This window comes from Stigmatopora nigra, chromosome 4 (genome assembly GCF_051989575.1).
Source record: "Stigmatopora nigra isolate UIUO_SnigA chromosome 4, RoL_Snig_1.1, whole genome shotgun sequence".
In the NCBI taxonomy this organism is placed as follows: Eukaryota; Metazoa; Chordata; class Actinopteri; order Syngnathiformes; family Syngnathidae; genus Stigmatopora; species Stigmatopora nigra.
Genome location: NC_135511.1, coordinates 7266659 through 7293283, shown reverse-complemented (window position 1 = coordinate 7293283; position 26625 = coordinate 7266659). Strand labels below are relative to the sequence as shown.

The window sequence follows — 26625 nt, the reverse complement described above, 5'->3', positions numbered from 1 at the left end:
GGGAAGATAGGGCAAGGTGATTGTGGGTAATGTGAAGTGGGTACCTTGTATGAGGACACCCCTAGTGAGCATTAAAAAGAGTCAACATCCTACTTTTTTCTCTCTGATCACTAATCCTAGCACCAAAAATGATATTTACCTGAATGTGCCTGGTTACACCTAATCATGCATGTACCTACTCTGCGGTGTTGTAGTCATGCAGAAGATAAAAATTACTTTGCAGTAGCCACTAGGGCTGCTCGCCATTGCTCCCACCAACCGAGGGGAGAGTGAGCGCATCGTGTCCATAGCGGGTGGGGCCCTGTCGGCTTGCCAAGGCAGACCCCCAGCCCATGTGAGTTGACACCAACCACCCTGTAGGAGGAAGACGAAGAGATATGCAACAACATTAACATCATCCCCTATCGAATTTCTCTCATCTGCACAGAAAGCCTGCAGGTAAAATGCACTCATGCAGCATTTGCCACCAGTAAATGCATTTGGTTGGATAAAAAACTGAAATACCAAATTTTTACACAAAAGTATGCATTACATAAAACCCATAAAACCGACGGAGTATGTCGTATGTTTTTGTTTTTTTGTTGATGGAGCTTGTAATTATTTTGGCTACTGCACTTACTGGAGTAATGCAAGCAATTCAATTGTAAAAAAAAAAAAACACAGAAGAGTATCTTGGCATCTTTAAAAAGGACTTATGCCTTATATTATGCTGTGAGACCATGGCTTTAATTAAAAGCAGGAATGCAAAGAGGCATTTCCAACCAAAACATGGCTCATTCAACCGAATATATCCGTTAGACCCGGAAGCCAGAACATGAAAAAGAACTGAACTGAGAGTCCAATAAGAAAATGCTGATCCCTCACTTGTTTGCAGCTTAACTAAATTGAAAGTTTCTAGGTGGCTATTCAGAGGGAATAACTCTAAGATGGATGTGGTGCTTGACCACCTCCGTGGGAAGGATGACAACTCCAAGCACTGAAATTCAACAAAAAATGTCCTGATCTTTGACCCTGACAGCCATATTTCCTGAGGAGAATGTGGATTTGCTGCTGAAAATCCAAAGTATTTCTGGGACAAATGTAGCAGCTAGAATATGTTTATTTTAGATTTTTATATATAGTTTATATTTATATAAAAAATGATTTTTGAACTAAAAACACAGAAAAATTGATTTAAAAAGTACAATTATTGATTTAAAAGGGGAAAATCAGGCAATTTAATATACATCTATACTCTGTTTTAATTTGATCCTAAAACAGACAGTCAGCACTCATGATTTACTTTCTCGGGCCGCAAAAAATGATGTGGCGGGCCAGATTTGGCCCCCGGGCCGCCACTTTGACACCGTGGTTTAGTGTGTTCAGAAAAGTGTCCTTACCCTTGAACATATTGACTAACTACTCTTCCTCAAGAAAACTATGGTCACACCATTGTAACTTGGACATGACTAAACCCTAACAAAACCCACATCTGCCTTTGCTTTTCCAACAAAACTCAGTAAAAATGGGCGGTCCTCGTACTAATCTACGACTTTCAAAGTTTGGCTATTATCATTTTAGGATGACTTTTCAAACACTTTTAAGACAGACAAAGACTATGTCGCTGCACAGTACCTGCCAGTCATGCTGCATCTTCTAATCCATAAATAATCCGTAAATAAGAGTATTGGTTTTTGACATTGGAAAGGATTTGCTTAGCACGTCATTCAAATATCCTTGACTTTCATGTGGGGGAGAACGTCGTAATATGAGGATAAAACATACGTTCAGTCAGTCACAAGGCACACATAGACAAACAGCATATCATTGATTGGAGCGACCAATCATGCAATGTTTGCGGATGTGGGAGGAAAGCAAAGAACCCGGGCAAAATCCACACAGGCACGACAAAAACACAAACTATACAAAGAATATGAGGATGAAACATACATTTAGTCAGGCACACATAGACAAACAACCAATCATTGATTCAAGCAATCAATCAAGTTATCATACGATGTTTGCGGATGTGTGAGGAATATAGCCTTTGTTGAAGAGTATCTTGGTATTTTTAAAGGAACCTGTACCTTATATTATGCTGTCAGAGCATGTCTACAATTAAAAGTAGGAATGCAAAGACGCATTTCTTTATAAATATCCTTTTAAAACTATCCTTCCTCCCATCAGCTGTCAGGCTCTTTAACAAAAGAAATGGTTGAATGTTAAGACCAATTATATGTATACACATACATATATGTGTACATATGTATTGTATTGTCTGTATTTATGTATTTGTACGTGTATATGTGTATTTATATATAATAAATAAATCTTGCTGAGATATTTATATATTTATATATAGACATATACATACATTTATGTCTAAAATGTATTTTCCTGTGTCTGTATTCTCACCCTCTTTCTACTGTGACAGTGACATTTCCCAAATACAGGATGAATAAAGTTATCCACTCTAAATCAAAGAACCCAGGGAAAACCCACATAGGCAAGTAGAAAAACATACAAACTTGACAAAGAATCCCAGAAGGAATCCTTGCCCAAAGAACTCTAAGAATTTGCACAAAAAAAGGTCATCCACCCCACCACCCATTTGCAAATGGGAACATTAGTTTCAGTGATTGTCTCCATCATAAGTAAACTTGTAAAATGTATCAGAAAGCCACGACTCAAAACATACACCAAGTCTATCAGTTTAGGGCTAGTTATAGCCCTTCACGGTTTGAAAAAAACAAAATGAACGTGTTAGGATCAAGCTCAATATGATATCTCCATTTAACATTCCATATTGCCGTGAACGCCACAGAATATTTTCAAGATCAAAGAAAATTTGACTGATTTAATTCACATGCTGTTTTTTTTTGCTGCGCGTTTAAGCAAGCGAAAGGCCTTCTATACTAGAAGATCGGCTTAAGACGCTATGATATGCTCGCAAAGGGCTTGTAATTGATTCATTATTGTAGTCCCAGCAAATTTGGCATGTTTGACACCACCATTCCTAATGTTCCTTTCATATGACAAACTCCCCCCAATTCACGCTCCCATCCTTGATGATTACAATAGAGAAGCGGTATTCCCCTTTCATTCCCAAATTTGCCACCATCACCACGCGTCCGACCCACTCACTCTGTATGGCGCGCAGTTCCTTTCTGACAACATTAGCGTGACTATCTCGTAGCACATGTGTCACATCAGCGTACGCTGAACCCCTTTCAACTTCCTCTCTGATATGGACAACTTGCCAGGAGCCTTTTTTCTTCAACTTTCTTTCATTCCACGCGTAGGAGGGTTTCCATTTCCTTATTTGTGCCATAAAACATGTCTACTTTGACACCAACATGCGGGATCAGGCATGGACCGATGGAAACTCAAAAGTGGCGGGCTTCGTTACAATTAATGGTGGTTTATTCTCGCCTACTTAAGTTAGAATATGCATGCAGCTGCGTGCATTTTGCTTCAAATTGGAGGATATGTGCCACACCTGCACCATTATAAAATCTAGATGCACCTAAGGTGCAGCATTCATTCATTTTCCGAACCGCTTTATCCTCACTAGGGTCGCTGGGGGTGCTGGAGACATATCGACGGGTATATACGTCCATCATACCTGCTCCCATGTCGCCCAGGGACTCCATTCCATTGGAGGACATCTAAAAGAATTAGGAGTCAATTAAGAAGTGAAACCAGCACCAAATTATGGATTTAAAAAATGAGAATTCTTCTAACCCTAACCCAGGCCCAGAGAGAACTTACCAAATGCAGGCGGACTGACCTGCTTGTTTAGAAGGAAAAGACAGGTTTTGCACTATAATAAAATTCCCTTTTAGAAAGTGGTTTACATTATAAATTAAAATTTCAGTTACACCCATAGCACAGCAAACATTTATATACAATTATGTACAGTAGAGGTGGTCAAACCGGTCCACTGTGTGTGCAGGATTTTGTTTCAACTGATTCAGCACAGAGATTTGGACCAATGATATTTCTGCAGAAAACAAAAAGCACCTGACTATATGATATGAGAATGAGGATAATAAAACAAAGTACCACACAATATCTGTTTGAGAAATATGTAGAAATAGCATTCTCTGTCATGGGGATCCTAAAAAGTCAAAGAAAACATAACATGAATATTCTGGAGAGAGCTACGGTTAAAACGAAGTTTACTCACCAAATATATCAAGACGGCTGCACCCACACAATCAGCCCAACCCCATTGGAAACAATAACCACCAAAACAAATTAGCCAAATTAACCAAGCAGCAGCAACACTTTAAATGCACATTTACAATCAATTGATTGTGTTAATGAGTACCATCAAACTTGCACCCAGAACTCCATCCATGCCATGTTAACAAAGCACAGGAGGCCTAAAGACAGCTAGACGTATCTTGAAATGCGGACAAATCAGGGTCAAGGCTATACATGAAGCTCAGGAGAGCACAAAAATATCAACCTGAGTTGTAGGCAACATGGAAAGAAAATAGTTTTCCCACACCTGGAAACACGCCTACCAATCAGCAACACGGTGCGTTTATGACATCATGTAAAAACAACGATCCATACATCAACACTGCTTTCAGCTTTAACAAATACAAATCTTGAGTTTTACTCACTTAGAGAAGGTGAAGAATTTCAATCACTTGTCTAATATTTAATTTTTTTTTTTAATTCAGGGTGCCTGTAGTTAGCTAAGATTGGCTCCAGCACCCTCACCCATCCCTTGTGAGAATAAGTGGTAGAGATAATGAATGAATAAATAACAGATGATTTATTTGCATTCAATTGTCTCAAATTGATATGAATGATTTTAAAAATAAAACCTTCTATTTGCATCTTTTTGAACTCGGAAAAAAAATGGACATAGTTACATGACTTCTAAATAGCAGACAAAAACGCATCAAGCATCTCCTTTAATCAAGTGTGTGAACAAAAATCCATCACCTTTGAAGTCCTTTGTTACCAAAATGATGAGTCACGGTCAGAAATCCACCAAAAAATGTATGAAAAGGAAGCAAAAAGCCAATCGGGTGGTTGCATACAAGTCGGAATCTGAGTGTGAAATTGATTTGTTGGAGAAAAGAATAGACTTCTGGTGCTTTGTGAGTGTGTGTGTGTGTGTATTCCCAAGTCCTTTTTTGACAATTTTGGATGTTGTAACTGTGCAGAAATGTCACAAAAGACCATTGGATTTTGTTGTTTTGTTAGTTTTTGTTGTCTATGATGATGATTTTGAGACCAGCTTGAGGATAGACAGAGAGGTTCTCTTCAAAAGTTCATAAAATGTATTCACAATCATTCAAGTCGGGCAGAGGAACGAACCACTGTACCATCGATTGGCACATAATCGCAATTATAAATAATAAATATAGATTAGTGAATATTTAGGCAACTTTATTAGTAATATTAATTTATAAATTCATGCATTCATTTTCTGAACCGCTCAGGGTTTCAGGGGGTGCTGGAGCCTATCCCAGCCAACCATGGGCCCAAGGCGGGGGACACCCAGAATTGGTGTCCAGCCAATCGCAGAGCACAAGGAAACAACCATTCACCCTCACACTCACCTAGGAGTAATTTAGAATAGCCAACCAACCTACCCTAATTGTGGGCTGGGATAGGCTCCAGCACCCCTGGCGGAATGATACAAGGTGGTTGGGAGTAATGAAGAAGAAGGAAGTTGGGAAGTTGAAGGCGAAAGAAAGAACTATGTTGAGGACCTCAAATCCTGACACGTCACAACTCTGACATCTAGCGGCTAAAATGTGCAGTGTGCCGCAACAAGGCCGTGATTAATGAAAATGTTTTTTTTAACGTTCCTTTCCTTCTTGCCACTCAGCAATTAAAATCTCAACTATTGCATTAAAGTTAGCTCGTTGAAAGCTATAAGCACAAATTTTAAAATACTTTTAAGTGGATTTTATTTTGGCTGAACTCACTGTTCTTGCCTATAAACCTCGCCTTTAACTATAACGTTATGTTCAGCAAATGCAACTGACACAAAACGGCAAACAAGTGATAACAACCATCGATGTTGGCAACATGGCACATTACCTTTGTAAAGAAGATGTGATCTACTTGGGATGGAAACGAAAACCACCGAAGAAGAGCAGACGGAAGTTAGCATCCCTTCAAAACAAGCCCCTGCTGTCAACGAGTGCCGTGGGGAAACAACATCAAAATGTTGAGAGATATGGTGAGACAACGATTAATCGTGGCGGCGGATGAAATCTTCGCCTTGTTTGAAAGAACGATCACGTCTTACGAGGAGCAACTTTGTGGTGCGAGAGAGGAAAGCGAGCGACAACGACGATTACTGGAAGAGGTTTACAACACTCAAAATGCCATCCACATCCAAGGTTGCCTCACACTTCCAGTTAGTTGTTCATAGAACAGCGTAAAATGGAATACTATTTCAATAACAACATTTCTCTTGATTGGACCACCTTAATATAACAACAGATGTCTACAAGCCTTCACCGATCTACAGTTGACAGACAATTACTACCACATTCAATTAACTGAACCCCCTCCCCCCAAAAAATCTAAGGGGCAAAGGGATGATTTGGGACAGAGCAAATTGATTAGATTCTTCCATTAATTTGCAGTATGACCATGTTTTTTGTTACAGAGGCTTCAGAGTTTAGAGAGAAAGAAGAGGCACCAGAGCTATCTGTCATCAAACAGGAGAAGGAAGAGACTGATATCAATGAGTTCAACCTGACGGGCGACAATGAAGACGTCCAAGCATCCCAGTGGCAGCGATTTCATTGTCAAAGTCCTGTAGAAGACCCCCGTGTAGATTCCCCAGCTGACAATCTCTTGGCGCCATTGTCGGACAGTTCTAACCCGGAAGAACTTTTGAGGAGCCACGAACATGCTGAAGGTAAACACAAGTATATACACATAATGTAACATAATTAAAAAAAATAATGTCTCGTAACGATATTCTTTTTCCAGTTCACAAACAATATCCTTACATTGTTGGGCGGTTGTTTCCATCACTCTAGCTGTGACTTTCTAGCCAACTTTGTGCAGATGTGTAGAAGTGAAACCGTTTACTTGCTCAGTGTGGGAAGAGCTTCACTTTTGGGTATAAAATTCACACGCTACAGAAGACTTTAGTCCTTCTACGGCAACTGAACTTACTTAAAAAGATAAAAGTGGATCTGCTCAAAGGCAACCTTTTCATTTTTTTTACCTTCTTTTATTCAAGGTTACCTCGATGACTGTGACTGGGATCTAACCTTTGAGACAGAAGATGATGACAGTGGCTCACTTTTGGAAGAAAGTACAAGCCCCACATGCCATGCAGAACACATTTCGTGTAAAGAAACGCAAGGTGAATATATTATATATAGGACTCTGAAATACTTATCTGTTCCTCAGGCAATGGTCCTTAAATCAAATTTAACCCTTAAGGTCCTGGACCATTTTGGCAGTTTTTGTTGTTGTAGTTTTGTTCAAACGCTTACTGTTTGGTCTCTTAATCCCATGTAAAAAAAAGTTTAACACTACAAATTACAAACAATAAAAAAACAAGCATTATTTACCACCCAAAAGAAAGTCATAGTTTCAACCAGGTTACATCCTTTGTCCATATTTGACAGCGGTTATGGCAAGCATTAGTGTCAATTTCAAACTTTGTATTTCAGCTTTCCCATCAACAGACAAAAAGAGAACAAGTCATCAACACGATTGGCTGCGCAGCAAAAGGAAAGAGGCCAGAAACAAAGGCAAGGCCTACATGAACACCAGAGGGATAGCCGTCCCGGAGAAAAACCTGGTCGCTCTACCGCACCATTTGTGCCGACTCAAATGCATCGAACAGATCTCGGAAGAAGAACGGCGAGCGATATTTCACAACTTCTGGTACCTGGGTGATTACGATCTGCAGAACACTTTTATCTGTACTTCCGTCAAACTAGTCAACATCCAAAGACGACAACCACGGCAGCAGCAAGATGCGGGGGAGCCCAAAAAACGCGCCTTCTCTCGAAAATACAGCTTGACTACCGCCCGTAGTGGCTATGTAGAAGTTTGCAAGACATTTTTTCTGGCAACACTATGCGTCTCAAACGGACGAGTCGACCGAGCGCTCCAAAAACAGATCGAGAGAGGTGAAGGGTTACCTTCTCCCGATGGTAGAGGCAAGCATTACAATCGAAAAAGAGTCAGCAATGAGTCCTTGAGGGCCATTAAAGATCACATCAACTTGTTTCCAAGCTACAGCAATGACTACACACAACAGAATATGACGTGTCTTCCCCCAAATTTGACAGTGGCTCAAATGCATCGTCATTACAAAGAACAATGCCGGAAAAGCGGGCGAGAACCCGAGAATCAATGGGTCTACCGGAGGATGTTTCTCAATGGAAATGTAACGTCAAGACTTAGCCCTTCACAAGCCCGACGCTCGAGACGTAGCTCATTTTGTAAATTCAATGTTCCGCATCTGGAAAACAAGCTCTGATGTAATGTTGTCAAATATGCCTCCATTTCTCTGTATATTGAAGGACTGATTCAGAGCTCCAAATGAGCAATTATTTCATGACTGACCAAGCATTAAAAAATGTAATAAAATATTACTTCTTAATATAAAAGAAATCATCACTTCATAATATCCTTCCTTATAAAATGAGAACTTGAAATGAATGCAAAAAGGGATTTTTCAAACGAGTTTTCAAAAACTATTTTCAAAGTGCGTATTTGCAGACATGAGCATATGACAGCACTACATGACCGTGACCTTAAGCAAGTCAACACTCAAACGCCATTTTAGTTACTTACCACAAGCCGAGGGGCCCATCTTCACCAGTTCCACCTGCTTGGACGATGAAGACTATCCACTTTCGAAGCAGACGTAGCAACAGTTCCTCTTGGTGCCTCTACTTAAGTCCTCTCTGGGTCTGCGAAACATCATTGGCCAGGTACGAAGCCATGTTTTGTGTTACTGTGTAAGTATTTACTAAGTATTACTTCTAATACAACCTCATCGACAAGGTTAATAAGGGAAAATTGCCAGGAGGAAGCAGCTGGGAGCCACTTTTGATATGACGTATTATCCTCACTCGGGTCGCAGGGGGTGCTGGAGCCTATCCCAGCTGACTTCAGGCCAGAGGCAGGGAACAACACCCTGAATTGGAGGGCACAAGGATACAAATAATTCATGCTCACATACCTAGAGGCAATTTAGAGTGTCCGAGCATCCTACCATGCATGTCTTTGGAAAGTGGGAGGAAACCGGAGTACCCAGAGAAAACCCACTTAGGCACGGGTAGAACATGCAAACTCCACACAGGTGGACTGACTTGGATTTGAACCCAGGTCCTTTGTAAGGCCAATGCGTTAACCAAATTTGCCCATAAAATCCTAAATAGCTACACCTGGTAGCCCATAATAAGAAGTTAAGTAGTTTCTTTTTTTTTTTTTTTTAAAGAACTCAGTCAATATATAATAGCCTCCTTCTTGTCATCAATGTTTGGACATTTTTATATTTAATCCCCAAAACATGCATGGTAGACTGGTTGAACAATCTAAATTGCTCTTAGTTAAGATATTGTCCTTCCTATTTTCACCTGCCCACACCGGTAATGGCTAACTCATGATTAAAATAGTAAAGATAGCAGCGATAAGACTGTTTGTTTTATGGCATTTTGTCTGGAAATTGTGCCATAAAAGAAGCAATGTTCAATGATTTGTACCGGATTTAACAGGCAATGTCACAAAGGTCGATCTTTCAACAGAAATGTTTCCCTTCACAACGGTGCGTCTTTCCTCTCAGAGCCTTAAAACGCTCAAGTTATCATTATTGAAATAAAAAAAGGCATTTGTTTCTAGTTTTTTTATTTTTACGGTAAACTTTACGGTTAACCGCGTCATTAATGATTCATTGAATTTAAGGGTGTTCACCTTCAGAATAAAACTAATTTATACAGTCCAGCCACCTAAAACAGTTCAAATGTGGAAACTCAGACAAATTTATATAAAAAAGTGCAGTTTATTTGTGTTATGTGATGTTTAAATACCAATGTTTACCTTTTTTATTGTTGCTTCGATGCAGCCCAACTAATGATGCATAAATTAAGTTTAAATCAGCCCTGCTCGCTTTAAAACACGGTCAACATTGGGAATCAGTTTTTGATGGAAGTCCCACAGTCGTTTGTCTATATGGAGCTGGTCCAATGTCAGAGAACTCTGGAGGGGAGTGCGAACATGAATGATCCGGCACACATCTGGTGGAACTTTGTAAGATTTCCCGAATTTCTGCAGCACTTCGTGAACCGACGTTTGCTCTATCAACCTGGGAAAGGCAGAAACAATGGAAGCTATCATGCGTTGAGAATTCAAGTGGGTTTCATCATGTAATCGTCGTCTCAGAGGAGTTTGAGGCAGAAAGCGCTGAACCAAGAACATTTCGATTTCATTAACTAACAAAGATGCAGATTGAGCAGATCATGACAACAATCTTAGAAGCTGTTAAATTGAAGACCGTGGTGAAATCTTAATGTATATAATAATTCTTGCAATAGAATTAGATTTAAAAAAAAAACTCATGAAAAATGTCTTGATGAATACCCTCAAATGTCATTTAACATTTATTTAATGCATTCATATGAGCGGCTTGGCGGCTGAGTGGTTAGCGCATCTGCCTCACAGTTCTGGGGTCCTTGGTTCAAATACGGGTCGATCCACCTGCGTGGAGTTTCCAAGTTCTCCCCAGGTCTGTGTGGGTTTTCTCTGGGTACTCAATTTAAAAAAAACATGCATGTTAGTCTGGTTGGACACTCTAAATTGCTCCTAAGTATGAGTGTGAGTGTGAAGGGTTGTCCGTTTCTTCGTGCCCTGCAATTGTCTGGCCACCAATTCAGGGTGTGCCCGCCTCTGGCCCAAAGTGAGCTGGGATAGGCTCCAGCACCCCTCGCGACCCCAGTGAGTATAAAGTGGTTCCGGAAATGAATGAATGAATGCATTTATATGTTGACTTTTGAAAACAAAACAGAAATAAATGTACGATCGTAATTATTGGACTATAAGTCGCAATCTTTTTTTCTAGTTTTGTTACGACTTGGCAGAAAAGTCATTAGCTCAAATCTTGGTTTGTCTTCAACATCTTTTTTGTTTTTATTGTTCTTGGAACCAATTACGAAGACTTAGGAAAAGGTTATAGAAGCCATGCTCAGACCTGTAATCTGTGAACAAAATTCCTCTATGTTCCACATTAACACCTCAAATACTTAAAATGCAATGTACCTTGGCCGAATGATCATCTTGTACGGGTGATATACAGCAGAGCTTGGCTCTTCTCTGTAGATATGCTGCAGGATATTAATTCCTGGAACGCCTTCCCACTGAGGTAGTCGAAACTTCCCACTGGGCTCCATCTGAGTCTTGGGGAATATGTGGTTTTCGATGCGAAACTCGCTCACCTGGTGGACGGAAGACTATATGTCTTAGTGTGTCGATTTCAAATCGATGTGATACAAAAAAGGCTGTACATCGGGATGCTGTCGCCGAAGCTCGCTCATCAGAGACAGCATGTCGTTGTGCTGGTACGGCATGATGATCTCATCCAGATCGTTGAGTAAGACATAGTGCGAGCGCTCCATTGACCTATAGATGCATTCGTTCAGCGTGGTCAGCTGACCAAAGTAGTGCAGGTCGCCCCCAGTCTCAGAGAATTGCCAGCCACGAGAGGGTGTCAGATGTCTGTCGATGGGCCAAGGAATAATCTCCACAAAGTCTTCCTGGCTGTAGCTACGTAAAAGACGTTCAAGCTCTGGGCCACAGCTTGTGTTGTATATCACCACCTTGTCCACTCCAAGCAATCTGAGAGGACACAAAACAGTATGGTGAAGCATGTCTATCATCTCTGTGCTAGTCAACATCAGTTAGTGCCAGGTCTAAATAAAAAAAAAATATCTATGCAATTAATTGGTTGGATAAATTGGAGTTTTCGTAATTAGAGCAGTATTTTATATGTAAATTCTCTAATTCGTTCCATGATTATCAAAAAATGACCAACTAATCCCTTTAAAAGTGATCAGTCTCCCCTAATTTTCTATGAAAATTGTGAGATACACACAAAAATGAGACGTGATCAATTAATGTATTAAAATGAATAACAATGCAAAATATTTTCTATTCATGCAGGTCCATAAGGGGGAAGCTACCGTGAGGCTACAAACAAAGCACTCAAACACATCCATATCCAAGAGTATATTGGAACGGTATCAAAATGTTTTTGTATCTTGAACATTTTGTATATAGAAGAGTTTGTAAGTAGAGGTGCTACTGTAGTTGGAATTAAGATCAAGCAAGACAAAAGAGAAATGCTGACCTGTACATCTCTAGAGTCTGTGCCGCCTGGAGAACATTGTTAAGCTTTGCAAATAAAACAGAAATGCACACTGTCAAGTTGAACGGCAGGGGTTTCTCTTCCTGTCCTGCCTCCTTTCGGTTTCTTACTGGTATCCATGTCAGGTTTCTCACAATCTTTCTCAAAGGCACCAGGGCTACATGTGACCCATTGCAGCCGGCTGGCATCTGGCACATGACGTCGGTGGTGACGTAGGGAAAGCCAAAGTTGTCGGAATGTGGTCGAAGTTTTGCCGGTGTCCTTTGGGAGAGGGAACCCTGGCAGCAGAAGACGCAATGTAGCTCTGTCTTTGAATCTCTCTTGAATATGCCGATAATCCGCACGTTGCTGCCGGAAAACCTGCGGTCCATGTAGGCTGACACAAGCAAGTGCTTGGTGCCTTCTAGTCGGATGATTGTCTCCTCCTTTACCAATCTGGGACAAATACCGGGGTTGCTCGTGAACGAGGTCCAGTGAAGCATGTCATTCCACACTGTGCTAGCCCAGAAGGTGAAAACGAGGACCAAAATGCCCAAAGCGGAGAGGCACAATTTGCTTTTGTAGGATTTGCCATTTTTTATCCAATTGCATGATTGACACATCCTAAAGAAAAGAACCAATTGGAAAGATTTAAACTTGTTCTTCCAGAAAATGGATACAATATTTATTTTAGGGATAATCACCTGTGATTTGATAAGAATCTGTAGTGGTTTTACTCAGCTTCCTGCTCATAGTCAGCTAGGAAAGGCTCCAGCACACCTGGGACAGATTTTGAACAGTTAGATATAGATTCTGTCATATGATTGTGTGAATTTTTTCTCAATGGATGTGTAATTAGTTGCAAAATGTCATAAGATTCAGTGTCCATGGGACTTAATAGTTTATATTTCATGATCTAGCAAACTTCAGGGTGTGAAAGGATTCTTATGTTGTCACATTAAAATATTATGTCTTCTGATTAAAAAAAAATAATGTCACTACCTTTTTGCTGTAGAAATGGGGGAAGTCCTGATGATGCACAAACCGCTAGCTTGCAGTCATTTCTCTACACAAATAAAAACCACTTGGCACTCAACCAACTGGTTCTTTTTAACCACTAAAGTGTTTTTTTAAATTAGGATGAATAACACCCAAGATATATAAATAGTATATATATGTATCTCATCTCATCTCATTTTCTGAACCACTTTATCTATGATTATTTACTAGGAAAATTGACTGTGGGGTAGAACCACCAGTTTTGTTATACGCAGCTGTGTATGATGACAATAAAGACTTTTGATTGATTGATTGATTGATTGATTCCAGCTGACTCCGGGCCAGAGTTTTAGATTAGGTTAGGGGTTAGAGTTAAGGTGGGAGTTTGGGGCCCCTATCCATTCTGTTTTTCCTGTCTCCCTCTACCAACACACCTGAATCAAATAATGGGTATGAAGCTTCTGAACAGGTTACGGATTAGTTAATCATTTGATTAAGGTGTGGTAGAGGAGGGAAATATGGAAAACCGGGCTGTTTGTTTACAAAAAAAACAGTACATATATTCCGTGGTTCAGAAAATGAAGCACTACTATTGTTATTTGTGAATAATGAATTATAGAACAGTCATATCGTTACCTAAACACCCCCCATATCAAACTGTGCAAATCAGATACATAAACAGTTTCACAACGTATGCTTGCTATAATGCTTGTAGATATGTATAGCTTTTAAAATCTAATGTCCTCCTCCTCTCAAGCCCCTTTTATCCCAGCCATCTTTTTCCAACCTTTCAAAGTTAAACAGCGCTGTTTGATGAACTTACTCAGTGTGAGTGAAGTGGTGATCAGTCAGGTAAGGTGTTTCCTTCAGTCAAGTCGTCAACACAATGACCAATGTACAAATCTTTGTCTCCATCCCCGATGCGTCACACACAAAAAAAACCCTGAAATTTTCACACGTCACTCAAATGCAGGCAGGAGGAGACAGATAAGGCGCTTCCCACGCCCCTGTTTTATAATCAATTGTTGCCAAATAACCATACAAGACATTCATTTGCAAATGTTGCGTAAACTTACTTGGTGATCATTAACAAAAGTGGATTGACTCACCTGAACAGTCATCCACCAAGTTGAAAATTCGGCCACTCAATTTCGTCGTCCCGATGCCACAGACTTTGAATCCCGGGGTTTTTGGCACCAAAATGTCCGGTCCACTATGAACATTCACAAGTAAAGCACGACTCGACTTCTACATCAAGTGTTTAATTAGGGCAAGATTTCGTGACATACAAAGTCTCCATGAAAAGGGAGATGCAAATTCCCTGTTATAAAGATGCATGGCTTTATGGCAATGAAGGTTATGTCATAGATTGAAACCTTCTTTGTTCACTTTTAGGATTATTTCACAACTTTTGTGAAACTTCTCCCTCACCATCACTTATACAAGACAAGATGAAGAAAAAAACAGTTGAATCCTAAAAATAGGGAAAAGAATTGGGGACAGTGAAGAGGGGAAATGGTTGGGAGATTTATTTTCTTTTCGAGGGGCATCTTGACTCTATTCTCAGAATCATTAATGTTTGTGGGGTGAGAGGGGTTTACTGTAGTGTGGTGTCGTTTTGGTAGAAAAGGGAACAGGAACTGAAAAAGGAACAGGAACTTGACTACGTTTCTGTCTGAAAAGGAACACATTTTTTTGCTGTTTTTCATATTTGCATTGCAAATTGGCGGGTGGAAGGGCTTGAGTTTAGGGGTTGTAGAGGGGGCATGTTTGAACAAGGGGATAGTCTAAAAAAGTTATGCTCAGTGCTATGATATAGTGTTTAAGTAGTGAAATATTTCTGACGGCCCCCCACACGGACAGATTGGCTAGTCCGCCTTTTCTGAAGGAGCCTACATGTGATGATTCCCTTGCGTGCGGTAGGGCGTTAGGATCATTTTTAGCTGTTGTGTGCAACAAATCGGCTCTGAAAACGGATAGAAATGGGATATATATATATATATATATATATATATATATATATATATATATATATATATATATATATATATATATATATATATATATATATATATATATATATATATATATATATATATATATATATATATATATATATATATATATATATATATATATATATATATATATATATATATATATATATATATATATATATATATATATATATATATATATATATATATATATATATATATATATATATAAATATGACTTGTCATGCTGTAAAAATACCGTTTTCTGGTTTTTGCTAAACTGTAAGTAAAGATGACTAAACTGTGGGTAGAGTTTACTAAACTGCAGATACAGAGTACTAAATTGTGGGTTCAGTTTTGTAATTTGTAGGTACATGTTTAGTAAACAGAGTAGTACAGGTAAACAGAGTAGTACAGGTAGGTACAGATTGGCTCGGACAAATATAATCTTTTTTCTACCCTAGCACGCAAGGGCTCTGCAGATTCCAAAGCAGAATGAAAGAAGGGATACTTTTTCATCAGGGAAAAAAAAAAGGTTCCTTTGCTGCTTGGAGACAGACAAGCTGTGAATTATATGTGACATCATCCCAAACTAAGATTAAATGACCAGCTCACTTTCACTGCAACTGTTCAAACACCCGCACACAAAGAAGCAATTGGTGATGCGCCACACGCATACATGAAGTCACAAAGTCTCTTTTGGTCTCGTTGGCTACTGGACGTGCATCCAAAACCCGCTAAGGTCAGTTATTTGAATCATTATGAGAATATCAATTTTCATTTCTTTCTGAATCCCCAATTAAATAGTTTTGTTCCTCTTTGATTGTTGTTCACAAAACATTCAAATAATGTACATTTTTGTTGTATTTACAAATATAGAGGCAAAGTGAATTTTCAATTAATTGGACAATTAATCTGTTGATGATATAATGAAAAATATACTACTTGATTTGGTCAAGTAACTATTAAAAAAAAGGTAAGGAATTTCTGGCAGAGCTTTAATTTTTGTATGTTCGTATCTCAAAATGTGTCCCATATCTCAAGGCAAATATTTGCTCAGAATTGTACTTGTATCTGAAATTCCTCGTATGTCGCCACACTCGTATGTCAAATAATGACTGTACACTGTATGCATATTTTGTTGCACTTGTTTAGATGAGTGTAGCTCTGATCCATGACCGGCAGCTGATCCAAAACTTCTGGGAAAAGCGAATTGACCGTTACCAGCAAAATACCACTGGCGAGGAGCGCAGGATCAATGGCAGTGCACTGCACAAGTGAGATGCCCCTAAACATTCCAACATGCCTTCTTATCACTTTCTAATCCCCACCAAAATCCACTCAGGATGCCAAATAAATATCCCTTCAATGCTTCCTAGCTGCCATTCAAATTCAACCTCACTACCACTTGTTAACAAAAGAATAATAATAACTTGAATTAACTGTGATCCCACCAAAACATTAACCAAATAGCCTAAATTCAGCTTTAATGAAACTTGAGCATCAGAAAAACTACTCTATTACCATTTCTAGTTTTGCTTCAAAGTAGTGGTTAGAAAATAACCAATTTATGTATTTACGTATTCTCACTAGTGGTGTAATGTTCCATTTGCCTGACTTATTGACACTCACAGCTCATAAAATGTGCAGAGGCAACCAATGCTATTACAATATTTTGACAAATATCTTCAATAATTGTACTCCACATACTAACACAAATGTAATGAAATTGTAAACGTAGCTCTAAGTTACCGTACAGGCTTCTCAGACACAATATGAAGAAAATATTGATCAACCAGAAAATATTTACTCACCTATTCCCACCCCCCTTTTTTTGATTGAACAGTCATCTTACAATCAGAATGATGTTTCTTGCATCCTGATTCCTGATTGGTTGAGGGTGGTGCCTAACGCTCTTCTCCTGGTCAGAAAAAGCGGAAAAAGAGGTTCAGACAATGAATGAATTAATCAATATTTGGGCTCATTCAGTCATATTTAATCCCTACAATAATAGTGTTAACGCTTTTACTCTAACAAATTACCCTACTTGGCATACATAAGTCATCATTGACAACCTTTTGTGTATGCCTATATTTCATAACATTTGGCGCCCATCCTTTTTTTTTAGCATTTAACATGAAAACATGAGTATGTGGCCTCCTGTCCTGCGTTACCCTCTCCGTTCATCACATTTAATCTCATCAGTTATTTGTGAGCCTCTGCCCTAATACCCTCGACATTCCACAGCTCTCAAGTAGCGTGTGCTAGTGTAATACACTAATAAACTGGAAAACACGCTGCTGCTGCCAAATCCTAATCATAAACTGATGATTGAAAGGGGGGTAGATTCATATTCTACAAAAGAATATTCAGGTGTAAAATCAGAGGTCTAGACTAGAGTAATCCTCTAGGCATGACCCTACTTTGCGATTTTTCAATTATTACGGCCATGTCTGGTATACATTAACCGCAATATTCGAGGGGTTACTCTACTCAGTTACCTCACCTATACTATTGAACATTTTTATGGCCTCCTTTAATCATGTCCTTAATTATCTGCCATAAATATGTCACAACTGACATCGTAATGGTGAATGTCTTACATTTATACCTCTCGAGTTTACGCAACAGCAAACGTAGCGATTAAAAAGTAACCATTTATCAGGTAAAGTGTTTATTTTTACCAACCCACTTTTGGAGACGGCCCAACAATGGCTAAGGCCTTGTTGTTTCTGTTCCAATGTCATTGTCATCTACTCAGCTCGCAAAACAAAATGTGTAGAGGTTTAAAGGCTTGCAGATCACATATTAACTTTTGTTTTATCAAAAAAATAAAGAAAACACCGGCCATTACAACAACAACAAAAAAAAAAACAAAGAGAACGAAATATGGCTCCAATGCATTAAAATCAGTAAAGAGCCCTGTGATGTGACAGTGGGATTCTAATTTTAGTAATTAAAGATTCTATTGTGTCTGAACGTACTCTGAAAGTCTGAAAAGTACATGGGCAATACTTGAAGAGAGCAAAGGGGAAGCCACACCTGTACTGGGGGTTTCCGTCATCACCTTGTAAACTGTGAGTATGTTGATCCAAGCGTGAAAACATTTAAAGCGCCCTATCTGATATATTTTGCGTCACACGGGATTAGCAACCATTGAGGGACAAATGGAATAATCCGGAACACTTGAAGGTAAGCCAAGGGACAGACAGCTGCTTGCAATGGATGGAGGGGTGGGCATTCTAAACATGGATACATAACTGAGGATTGGTGAGATCCCGTCTCAGTCCGGACACATTGAAACAGGATTAACCTCAGAACCCATCCCGGAAATTTGTGATTGACACTTGAATGTGGCAATGACCTCCTGTCTCAAGAAGACACTCTTAAATGATTGATTTCCATGGCAACTGAGTACACTAACACCCATACAGTAAGCCGTTGCTCCCCCTGTAATAGTAATACAAATGTTGATGTATTAAAAAATCCTGTAAAAATGGACGTCAACATTCATGATTTGGACAAAGATGTGTTGTTAACAAGCCTGCTAAATTTGAATTCACAAAAAAATCTACAGAAAAAACAAGAAAGTGAAGAAACGTGATAAAACTTACTGACAAACAAGAGTCGAAGGCACACAAATTAGGAACAACTCCACCATAATCCTGGAAAAAGATGAAAAAATTAAGTAAAATTAAGAAACGGTACTGTTTAATGAATTAAGAAATCAAACAGGATCGATCATCTTGATTGTAAAGCGGGGCTTTTTTTAAGCCCTACTAAAAAAATCTTGCCCACCAAAGTGAAACATTGCTTAAAAAAAAAGTTCAGCGATGACTTATTCTCATTTTATGCACAATTTTAGCACATTTAGAAAATGTATTTAGATGCAAAACATGAACAGGACTTTTTTCATGATTGCATGTTAAAAAAAAACAAGAAGTGTTTCTGTTGGTTATGGCGACAAAATGACTTGATTTTGACTTTCTGTTTTTCTCTATGCCAGGCTGCGCCATGAGTGGCTGGATCGTCTGGAGATAAGGAACAAACATCTGAAGAGCCTAGAGGAAAACTATGGTGTGAAGAATATGACAGACTAAACTATCAGCTGGTGATTTGGGCAGGCGTGGGTGTATATTTGCCAAAAAAAACAACGTATTCTCTGAAATACTGCTCAATTATAATTTCAAATTTCTCGTCTTCCACTGTGAGGGTTGACAATGAAGAATGACATCATGACAATCATGCTTACTTTCTTTAATTTGCCAAAAGTGAGTATGAGTATCAATAAAATACTATTCGTTTTATCAATAGTCTGTTCTTTTAAAAAAAAAAAAAAATCATGTTTTTGACTATCTAGTAAAATAATTATTTATTAACGTAAAAGTCTAAAATGTAGTACAAGTGGACTGGTAGAACGAGCTATTGCCGCCATCTGGCGGACAAATACGTATATTATGTCTCCCGTAATAACAGCCATGCAGGGCACAGTTTCATTTGCTTCATTTATTTTAAGACATTGATTAATAATTTCCTTATAATTTTCTCTCATTTTTGTGTTTCCTCACATCTTTCATACAAAATCGGGACATTTTGACCAATTTTAAAGGGTTTAGTTGGTAATTGTAAGAACCGTGGAACGTAATAGAGAATTTACATATAAAGTACATCTCTACTTACAAAATGTTCAAGTTACAAAAAAAATCTGAAACCAATTAATTTCGTAAGTAGAGGTACGACTGTAGTTTCATTGTAACATAAAGCCAGAAAATATACATTTAAAATGACAAAGGTTGATTTGCTTTTTTCCCCCTACAAAATAAAACAATTGCACCAACATCCACTAGGGCTGCTGAGGCCACCATTTTTGCCAGGGATCTCCTATCGTTGGACGCTTAACCTATGGAGGAGAGTGATGCAGAGTAATTATTAGCAAGAGAGGTAGTGAAGGTCCTTAATGAGAGCTTTGTAATAAAAGTTGTACTTTACAAGTCTCCTTCCACATTGCAAGTGCTGCATTTTTAGTAGAGGCTGTGCATTGGCAGGATACTTGTATTTTGGCTTTTTTCCAGCAATTTGTCCCTGAGACCCGGCGTGAGGACTTTGTGCCAGATGTAGCGTGGGTTCTCCACGGGTGGTGGCCCCTGAACAGGGAGCGGTGGGATCCTTAAGCCGTCCTCATCCCGCTCCACACGGTCAGGCTGCAAGGCCACCAGCGTGTTAAAGCACACGCCGTCTGTCTTTCCGTGTTGCCGTCCGTCATGCTGCAGACTGAACACACCAAGGGTGTTGACATTGTGCTCGTAGTACGCAGACGGCATTGCATCCTGCACCACCATGTTCGCCCCCCACGTGATGGCGTGAGTTTTTAGTGCTGCTGCTGTAGGTATGTGGGGCTTGGGGTCTAAGGAGCAACAAAGGAAGTCAGTAAGATAACCAGAAGCCACAACGTTGGCCTGTTTTGTGGCAACCTCATATGTGGGAGTTTACCTTTGACTAAGAGGATCCAGACATTGTGGTCTTGACTGAAGATCAATACCAGTCTCTGGGCCACATGGCGCCAGCTCTCGTTCAGAGGCAGGATGGCGGGGTGCCAGGCTTCTCCACGGTACCTAAATACGGCATGGAAGACACTCAGAGATGACACCACTTATGTTACCCTCAACCAAAAACCTGACATGTTCTTACTTGACCCCAAAGTCGATGAGGCGGAGGATGTCTCGGCCCCTCAGAGGCAGGGGGGAACACCGGTCCCACCAAGCTGCCTGGAGGGAGTCTTGATCTGCCGACAACAATGTCTTGATACTCCCACCTGGAAACACACATTTAATAGAATAAAAGTTATTTGCCTTAGTGCAAAATCTACCTCATTTCTATTGAATTGTTTAGTCCAATGGAATAAACGTGACATCTAACCTGTAATCTTGGCCAAAAAGATAAAGCGGATCCACTGAGGTCCCTGCTCCTGGATTAGCAGCAATGTGATTGGTTGGCACTCAAAGCCTGCCTCTTCTTTTACCTGTATGTAGACAAACTTCCAAAATAAACCTGTGAAATATATATTTTTTAATTCTGTCCTGATTTTGCACCATGCAATTTGTCTGTTTAGACCAGGCAGAGGAAAACTATTCAAAAAATGGCCTCACGCGAGTCGCAGGGGTGCTAGAACCTATCCCAGCTAACTATAAGCAGTTGGAAGGACACACCATGAACTGATTCCCAGCCAACCGCAGGAGCCATGTGCATAAACAACCATTCACATTAACAACTGCACCTGTGGGATATATTTAGTGTTCAATCAGCCTGCATGCATGTTTTGGATATGTGGGAGATAGCCAGAGTACCCAAGAATACCCACACGAGCACAATAAAAAAGATGCAAACTGCAACAAGGGAAACCCAGATCCAGAGATTAAACCCATTAATTTACAACTGCCAACCAAACATGCTAACGGCTCTTCCATCCACCAAAATTTAAAAAGGAAGAAAATAATTATGCAATGTTTTTGATTCTACTGACAAGCTTTCCACTCACCTCCCTCAGCAGTGCCTCTTCCAGACTTTCACCCACCTCCACCCTCCCTGCCGGCAGGTACCATTTCTTGTAACAATCCTGCTTGGCCTCTTGGACCATCAGAACTTCATCCTACCACATTCACACAAAAACAAAAAGTATTTAAAGTGGTACTTAAGTCGCATGTAGAAAATCAGCATAGGCAATTGTTTATGTTAAACAAATGGAAGATTTATTCCAACCAAAATGTCATGTCTCCTCCTAAAACAGCTGGATGTCTTCTAAGGAGTCCAGAGGAGACACAAGCACCCCACCCAACTTCACTTAAATGCATACTCCAATGTATATGTGTACCCCATATCATGAGATATCCAGCCCCAAGACATTGTGGTTGGCTGTCTCCTGCTCCGTAAAATTACGTTTACAAATAGTACATCAATATGTGGACCTTATAGTCTAGTTAAACATATCAATCTAGAAATAGGTTTATAGATGTGACGAGTCGTCACCTTGTCATTGAAGATGACAGCACACACGATGTAGGTGACGTTGTTCCTGAGTGATGCCGGCTTGCTCTGCTCGAGGCCGATGTCGCACGGCAATACCTCGCACCCAAGGCCGCCCAGCAGATTCTCCACCTGTGCTTCCACCTGCGCCAGCGATTTCACCTCCATGTGATCAGCTCACTGGCCTCTCATCAAATGAACTCAGTCATGTGCCACATCCCTGTTGTGAACAATTAAGTTTCATGCTACATTTAATATTGGAGTACTTTTGGTTTCGGTTATGGCGTCAACCAATGTGAAATCATAGAGTGGTAATATTGACAACTATTTCCTTATACACGTCCTCACCAAAAAGCTACACTTGAAAAGTCTGCTCTCCCGTTATCATATAGCTTTTTAAACACTGAGTTGATTTTTCTTTTCACTGCATTAGATTGGGAAATGTGAATACCTTTGTTACTCAATTTCATATTTGGTTGTGCAAGTCAATTGTAGTACATTCAAATTCCTTATCTCTTAACTAACTTGGTTTAAATTTTTCACTGGTGACCAAACATTTGCAAATGTCCCAACACGGTGAGCGGCATTGTGCCATGGACAAGCAAAACATATAGGGCAGGGGTCGGGAACCTTTTTCACAGAGAGCAAGAAACAATTCAGATTTTCAAATGTTACACAAAGTTTCAGAATTATTTTAACAACTTTGTCACGTGGTTGCTAATCAGAGTATCAATGAGTACTCATTCAGAGGGGAGTCTAATTAAATAAAAAAAAATATTGCAGCGGAGCGAGGGGTACATATTAGCTTACAGGTTTGCCGAGAACCATAAATGGCTCGCAAGCCATAGGTTCTACCCCTGATGTAGAGGATTACTTGCCTACGTTGATCCCTGGGGAATGACACAAATATTCTCCTTTTTAAAATTGTTTTATTTTCATTTACGTAAATATCTTAAAAATCTTAAATATCTAGTCAATATGAAGATATGATTGTCGCATGAATATAAATGAACAACCCCATAAAAAAAACCAAGGACTGGCTGGCCAAATCGAGGAAATCTAAACAAACTTAACAAATCGGACGACCATAATTCACTTGAATATTCATTAACATTTCATCACATATACAGGTAGTTTATAAAAGAATGCAAAGACTTAAACCCACCTGATATTGTACTTGACAGGAATGTTTTGACATTTGAGACACGGAAAATAACCGGAAATTACACCTACTTTGACCTTTAGAGGACAGTTACTGTTGTCTGGTTGTGTTTTCAAAACAAACTGTCAATGTGTTATCTTTAAAGATATGAAGATGATTCACAGTCAACATTAAAAAATAGAAATCGGGGATGATTTTACAAGTTGATGCTATGTTTCCCAGTTGTTTATCTAAGTGTTTGTTCTGATTTCGATAATGAAAAGCATAAATTACTATTATTTTGAAGTACCCATTCGGAAACACTTTTTTTACTGTGACGTATTCTCGTGTATGTGTTGTAACAGACTAGCTAGGCTGAGCTCGTTTACTTCGTAAAGGTTAACTAAAATTAAATGTCGTAAAACTGATGAGCATTTGTCAACTGGGTGAGTTTAATCCTTTTGTCTGAAGTCATTGATTTGTTTGGCAATCTCTTCACTTGGGACATTTCTTTAGTTTCTGTGTCCATGATCTTACTTTTATTGTACTACTATAGGACATTAGTGGAGTTGTCAAAATAAAATCAGATTGTGTGTGTATGTGTGTTTCGGGTGAGGGTGCTTTGAGTTGTGTTTCCAATGTCCATTCATTTTCTGAACAATAATTCTCACAAGGTTTGCGGGGGGTGCTGGAACCTATTCCTGCTAACTATGGTCCCAAGGCGGGGGACAACACCCTGGATCAGTGCCCAGCCAATCGCAGGGCGCAAGGAGACGGACAACCATTCATGAAACTGAAAAAAAAACCCAGGTTGAAGCACTGAGTGGATCATGGCTCCATGAGTGCACCAGTTGTTTATGCTGTCTTTTGTTGCATTCATTGTCTAAAATTGTGTTTCGTGCTTCCTGTGTTACAGCCAATCAGAGGAGGATCGAGGAACGTGTTGCAGTGCACCAGACCTAGCAGCGGAAAGTGAAGCTTTGCTGAGAATGTGGATTTAGCGTCCACCATCTTTCTTTGGCGGATGTCGCGGCACAGCAAGCTTCAGAAGCAGATCCTGGCTCTCTACCGCCAGTTTTTGCGGGCTGGACAGGACAAGCCTGGTTTCCTACCACGGATCCGAGACGAGTTCAAGGAGAATGCAAGCATCAAGAAGACTGATGTGATGCACATCGAGTATCTGTTCCGGCGAGGTCAGCGGCAGCTGGAGCAGCTGAAAGACGTCAATACCAAACAGCTAGGAACCTTTGCCAAAAATAAAGAGCGCGGCTGACTGCCCGACGTTGACGTCATGTGACATTCATGGACAAACAATGATGTCATATATACCTTAAATCTGGAATAATGAGGGAAAACTCATTTATGTTATTTTTTTTGTCTTCACGTCTGATGCCTGGAAATACAAAATAATGCTAACATGGAAGTGAATCACCACACACAACACAAATGTACAGTATGAACTTCATGATTTTGATTTTAATAAAAATAACTTAATTAATGGGCTCAACCAATGGTGTGAATCTACAAGCCTTTTTTTTGAAATTATGATATTCCAGCAATATTAATGCTGATGAGGTAATCAATTTTTATTTTAAATATATATATATTTTTAAATCTGACCGATTTCTAAATTAATAATTCACATGACTTTTATGTTAATATGGTTCACCGTAGTGTTACTGCTATTCTCGTGCCGCTAGATGGCGACAGCAGTGCAGCTCCCACCGAGAACCCCCCAATGGTAGGATAACCAAGAAGAAGAAGAGGCGGAAAAGGAGAAAAGTAAACAATTTAGTATTTCATAACTCGAAAGGCAAATAAGGACGTGACATCGTTTTCCATTAGTTCAGTTTTTTCCTGTACTTCTTTTCCATGAACATGTCGACGGGCGAGGGGCAGATGAGCAACATGGATTTATTTCAGCAAGTAAGACAGAACTCATAATCTATGTGTTATAATATTAAAAGTATAGGTGCTTTTTAAAGTCATCACTTTACAGTACTTCAATTGCTTGAAAGTTAAGTTTGCGACTAATGTGAACGAATTCCGTCAATAGATTTCGGCTGCATTTGTTGTCTCAACAAATGTATATTTTGAATATAAAACAGACACTGTTCAGGGTTGCCAGATCACAAAGACAGTCTTCAATGCAATTACAGTGATACTTCGTTTATCATAGTTAGTATAGAGAAACGGTCTGTGAGAAGATAGCTGCTGCATTTGTTGTCTCGACAAATTTGAATGCAGTAACAGACCAAGATTCGGCGTTTCTTCTTCTACATTAGGGCCCCTCTCTAAGTTATAGAATTCTCAAAAAAATAATAACCTAAAATCAAAAGAAAAGTCTCAAATTTCAACATTTACCTTGCTAAAACGATCTCAGGTACTCAATAGATAAGGCATTTGCTGTAATTGCAATCCATACCCGCAGATGGCGCTGTTGAAGTGCTTGAACTCAGAGAATCTGGAGGACCGTGGTCTTCTTACAGCCTTGACCGGCGTCCGAATCGCCAACGAGCTGCTGGAGCGCCTCACAGGACAAAAACAAGTGGATGCCTTCAAGGTGCAAGAACAACAAGCTGTATTTTCTTTTATTTATATATTCTTGCTAGTTTATTCTGAAAAGTAGTCAATTTGTCATCAATGTCAATTTTACTGACATCATTGCTGTATCTGTTTTTGTTTGTGTACCTACAGAAAGAATGCATCCTGAACGTGGCGCGCTATGTTCGTGAGAACCCGCGCGCCTCCCCAACTGATGTAAACGCACATGTGGAAAAAAGTGTGGCGCTCTTCGCTGCACGCGTCAAAGCTCTTGATGCTGCACCACTGTTCTAATTGACGCTCTGGCACAATTTTGAATTGAATTTTTTAATGTTTTAAAAATGTTTTGATGCGTTTTGCTGTTTTCTACTAATTTTGCTTATTAAATTTATGTTATATCGCTCATTGTCAACATCATGTCGCTTTTATGTGAAAATACTATATAAATATAAATAAAAATATAAACCACTTGACTTGACATATTTGCTTGTTTTTCAACTTTATCACTAATTAGATTAACGCAAACAATAGATTGTATAAGTAATACTAATCACATAATAAAAATTCACATAGGATAATTGAACACAGTG

At 39.4% G+C, this 26625-nt stretch overlaps 5 protein-coding genes and 1 long non-coding RNA gene across 9 annotated transcripts; 3 read left to right on the top strand and 3 right to left on the bottom strand.

Moving 5' to 3' along the window:
* Nucleotides 1–3795: 3795 nt before the first annotated feature.
* LOC144195919 (uncharacterized) lies at nucleotides 3796–4410 on the bottom strand. The gene is made up of 3 exons (XR_013326185.1): nucleotides 4169–4410; nucleotides 4045–4099; nucleotides 3796–3982 (listed from the first exon to the last, which is right to left on the bottom strand). It is a non-coding gene; the product is annotated as an uncharacterized LOC144195919 (long non-coding RNA).
* A 1680-nt stretch (nucleotides 4411–6090) lies between these two features.
* LOC144195513 (uncharacterized) lies at nucleotides 6091–8555 on the top strand. Its single transcript, XM_077715213.1, has 4 exons — nucleotides 6091–6356; nucleotides 6629–6883; nucleotides 7214–7339; nucleotides 7653–8555. The coding sequence occupies exons 1-4, from the start codon at nucleotides 6179–6181 to the stop codon at nucleotides 8468–8470; spliced, it is 1377 nt and encodes a 458-aa protein (XP_077571339.1). The 5' UTR covers nucleotides 6091–6178; the 3' UTR covers nucleotides 8471–8555.
* Nucleotides 8556–9977: 1422 nt separating this feature from the next.
* Nucleotides 9978–14276, bottom strand: LOC144195466 (beta-1,4-galactosyltransferase galt-1-like). 3 transcript variants are annotated; one of them, XM_077715132.1, is made up of 7 exons: nucleotides 14157–14276; nucleotides 13337–13400; nucleotides 13039–13114; nucleotides 12338–12958; nucleotides 11496–11826; nucleotides 11251–11426; nucleotides 9978–10300 (listed from the first exon to the last, which is right to left on the bottom strand). In XM_077715132.1, exons 4-7 carry the CDS (start codon nucleotides 12955–12957, stop codon nucleotides 10087–10089), a joined length of 1341 nt encoding a protein of 446 aa, XP_077571258.1. In that variant the 5' UTR covers nucleotide 12958; nucleotides 13039–13114; nucleotides 13337–13400; nucleotides 14157–14276; the 3' UTR covers nucleotides 9978–10086. The 3 variants fall into 3 exon arrangements, with proteins under 3 accessions (XP_077571258.1, XP_077571259.1, XP_077571256.1); XM_077715133.1 differs by lacking the exon at nucleotides 13337–13400; XM_077715130.1 differs by lacking the exon at nucleotides 14157–14276 and having other exon boundaries at nucleotides 13337–13606.
* Nucleotides 14277–19821: 5545 nt separating this feature from the next.
* Nucleotides 19822–23611, bottom strand: nudt18 (nudix (nucleoside diphosphate linked moiety X)-type motif 18). Of its 2 annotated transcripts, none has more exons than XM_077714979.1 (8): nucleotides 23516–23611; nucleotides 22354–22570; nucleotides 21866–21976; nucleotides 21247–21349; nucleotides 21019–21142; nucleotides 20821–20942; nucleotides 20315–20734; nucleotides 19822–20230 (listed from the first exon to the last, which is right to left on the bottom strand). In XM_077714979.1, exons 2-7 carry the CDS (start codon nucleotides 22516–22518, stop codon nucleotides 20352–20354), a joined length of 1008 nt encoding a protein of 335 aa, XP_077571105.1. In that variant the 5' UTR covers nucleotides 22519–22570; nucleotides 23516–23611; the 3' UTR covers nucleotides 19822–20230; nucleotides 20315–20351. The 2 variants fall into 2 exon arrangements, with proteins under 2 accessions (XP_077571105.1, XP_077571106.1); XM_077714980.1 differs by having other exon boundaries at nucleotides 20320–20734.
* Nucleotides 23612–23815: 204 nt separating this feature from the next.
* Nucleotides 23816–24998, top strand: sdhaf1 (succinate dehydrogenase complex assembly factor 1). Its single transcript, XM_077715230.1, has 2 exons — nucleotides 23816–23937; nucleotides 24408–24998. The coding sequence occupies exon 2, from the start codon at nucleotides 24516–24518 to the stop codon at nucleotides 24762–24764; it is 249 nt and encodes an 82-aa protein (XP_077571356.1). The 5' UTR covers nucleotides 23816–23937; nucleotides 24408–24515; the 3' UTR covers nucleotides 24765–24998.
* A 240-nt stretch (nucleotides 24999–25238) lies between these two features.
* On the top strand, nucleotides 25239–26513 carry LOC144195640 (uncharacterized). Its single transcript, XM_077715412.1, has 3 exons — nucleotides 25239–25417; nucleotides 25923–26054; nucleotides 26189–26513. Exons 1-3 carry the CDS (start codon nucleotides 25364–25366, stop codon nucleotides 26327–26329), a joined length of 327 nt encoding a protein of 108 aa, XP_077571538.1. The 5' UTR covers nucleotides 25239–25363; the 3' UTR covers nucleotides 26330–26513.
* Nucleotides 26514–26625: the final 112 nt, after the last annotated feature.

Bases quoted from the DNA above. Each gene is read 5' to 3' on its own strand.
- LOC144195513 (XM_077715213.1), top strand. From the start codon at position 6,179: ATGTTGAGAGATATGGTGAGACAACGATTAATCGTGGCGGCGGATGAA. The intron at 6,357-6,628 runs GTTGCCTCACAC...TTTTTGTTACAG, and splicing joins AAATGCCATCCACATCCAAG to AGGCTTCAGAGTTTAGAGAG. The intron at 7,340-7,652 runs GTGAATATATTA...TTTGTATTTCAG, and splicing joins TTCGTGTAAAGAAACGCAAG to CTTTCCCATCAACAGACAAA.
- LOC144195466 (XM_077715132.1), bottom strand. From the start codon at position 12,957: ATGTGTCAATCATGCAATTGGATAAAAAATGGCAAATCCTACAAAAGC. The intron at 11,427-11,495 runs GTACAGCCTTTT...TCCGTCCACCAG, and splicing joins TTCGGCGACAGCATCCCGAT to GTGAGCGAGTTTCGCATCGA. The intron at 10,301-11,250 runs GTACATTGCATT...TGCCTTTCCCAG, and splicing joins AAGATGATCATTCGGCCAAG to GTTGATAGAGCAAACGTCGG.
- nudt18 (XM_077714979.1), bottom strand. From the start codon at position 22,518: ATGGAGGTGAAATCGCTGGCGCAGGTGGAAGCACAGGTGGAGAATCTG. The intron at 21,143-21,246 runs GTTAGATGTCAC...GTGTGTTTCCAG, and splicing joins CTTTTTGGCCAAGATTACAG to GTGGGAGTATCAAGACATTG. The intron at 20,943-21,018 runs GTAAGAACATGT...TGCCGTATTTAG, and splicing joins CTCATCGACTTTGGGGTCAA to GTACCGTGGAGAAGCCTGGC.
- sdhaf1 (XM_077715230.1), top strand. From the start codon at position 24,516: ATGTCGCGGCACAGCAAGCTTCAGAAGCAGATCCTGGCTCTCTACCGC.
- LOC144195640 (XM_077715412.1), top strand. From the start codon at position 25,364: ATGAACATGTCGACGGGCGAGGGGCAGATGAGCAACATGGATTTATTT. The intron at 25,418-25,922 runs GTAAGACAGAAC...CCATACCCGCAG, and splicing joins ACATGGATTTATTTCAGCAA to ATGGCGCTGTTGAAGTGCTT. The intron at 26,055-26,188 runs GTGCAAGAACAA...GTGTACCTACAG, and splicing joins AACAAGTGGATGCCTTCAAG to AAAGAATGCATCCTGAACGT.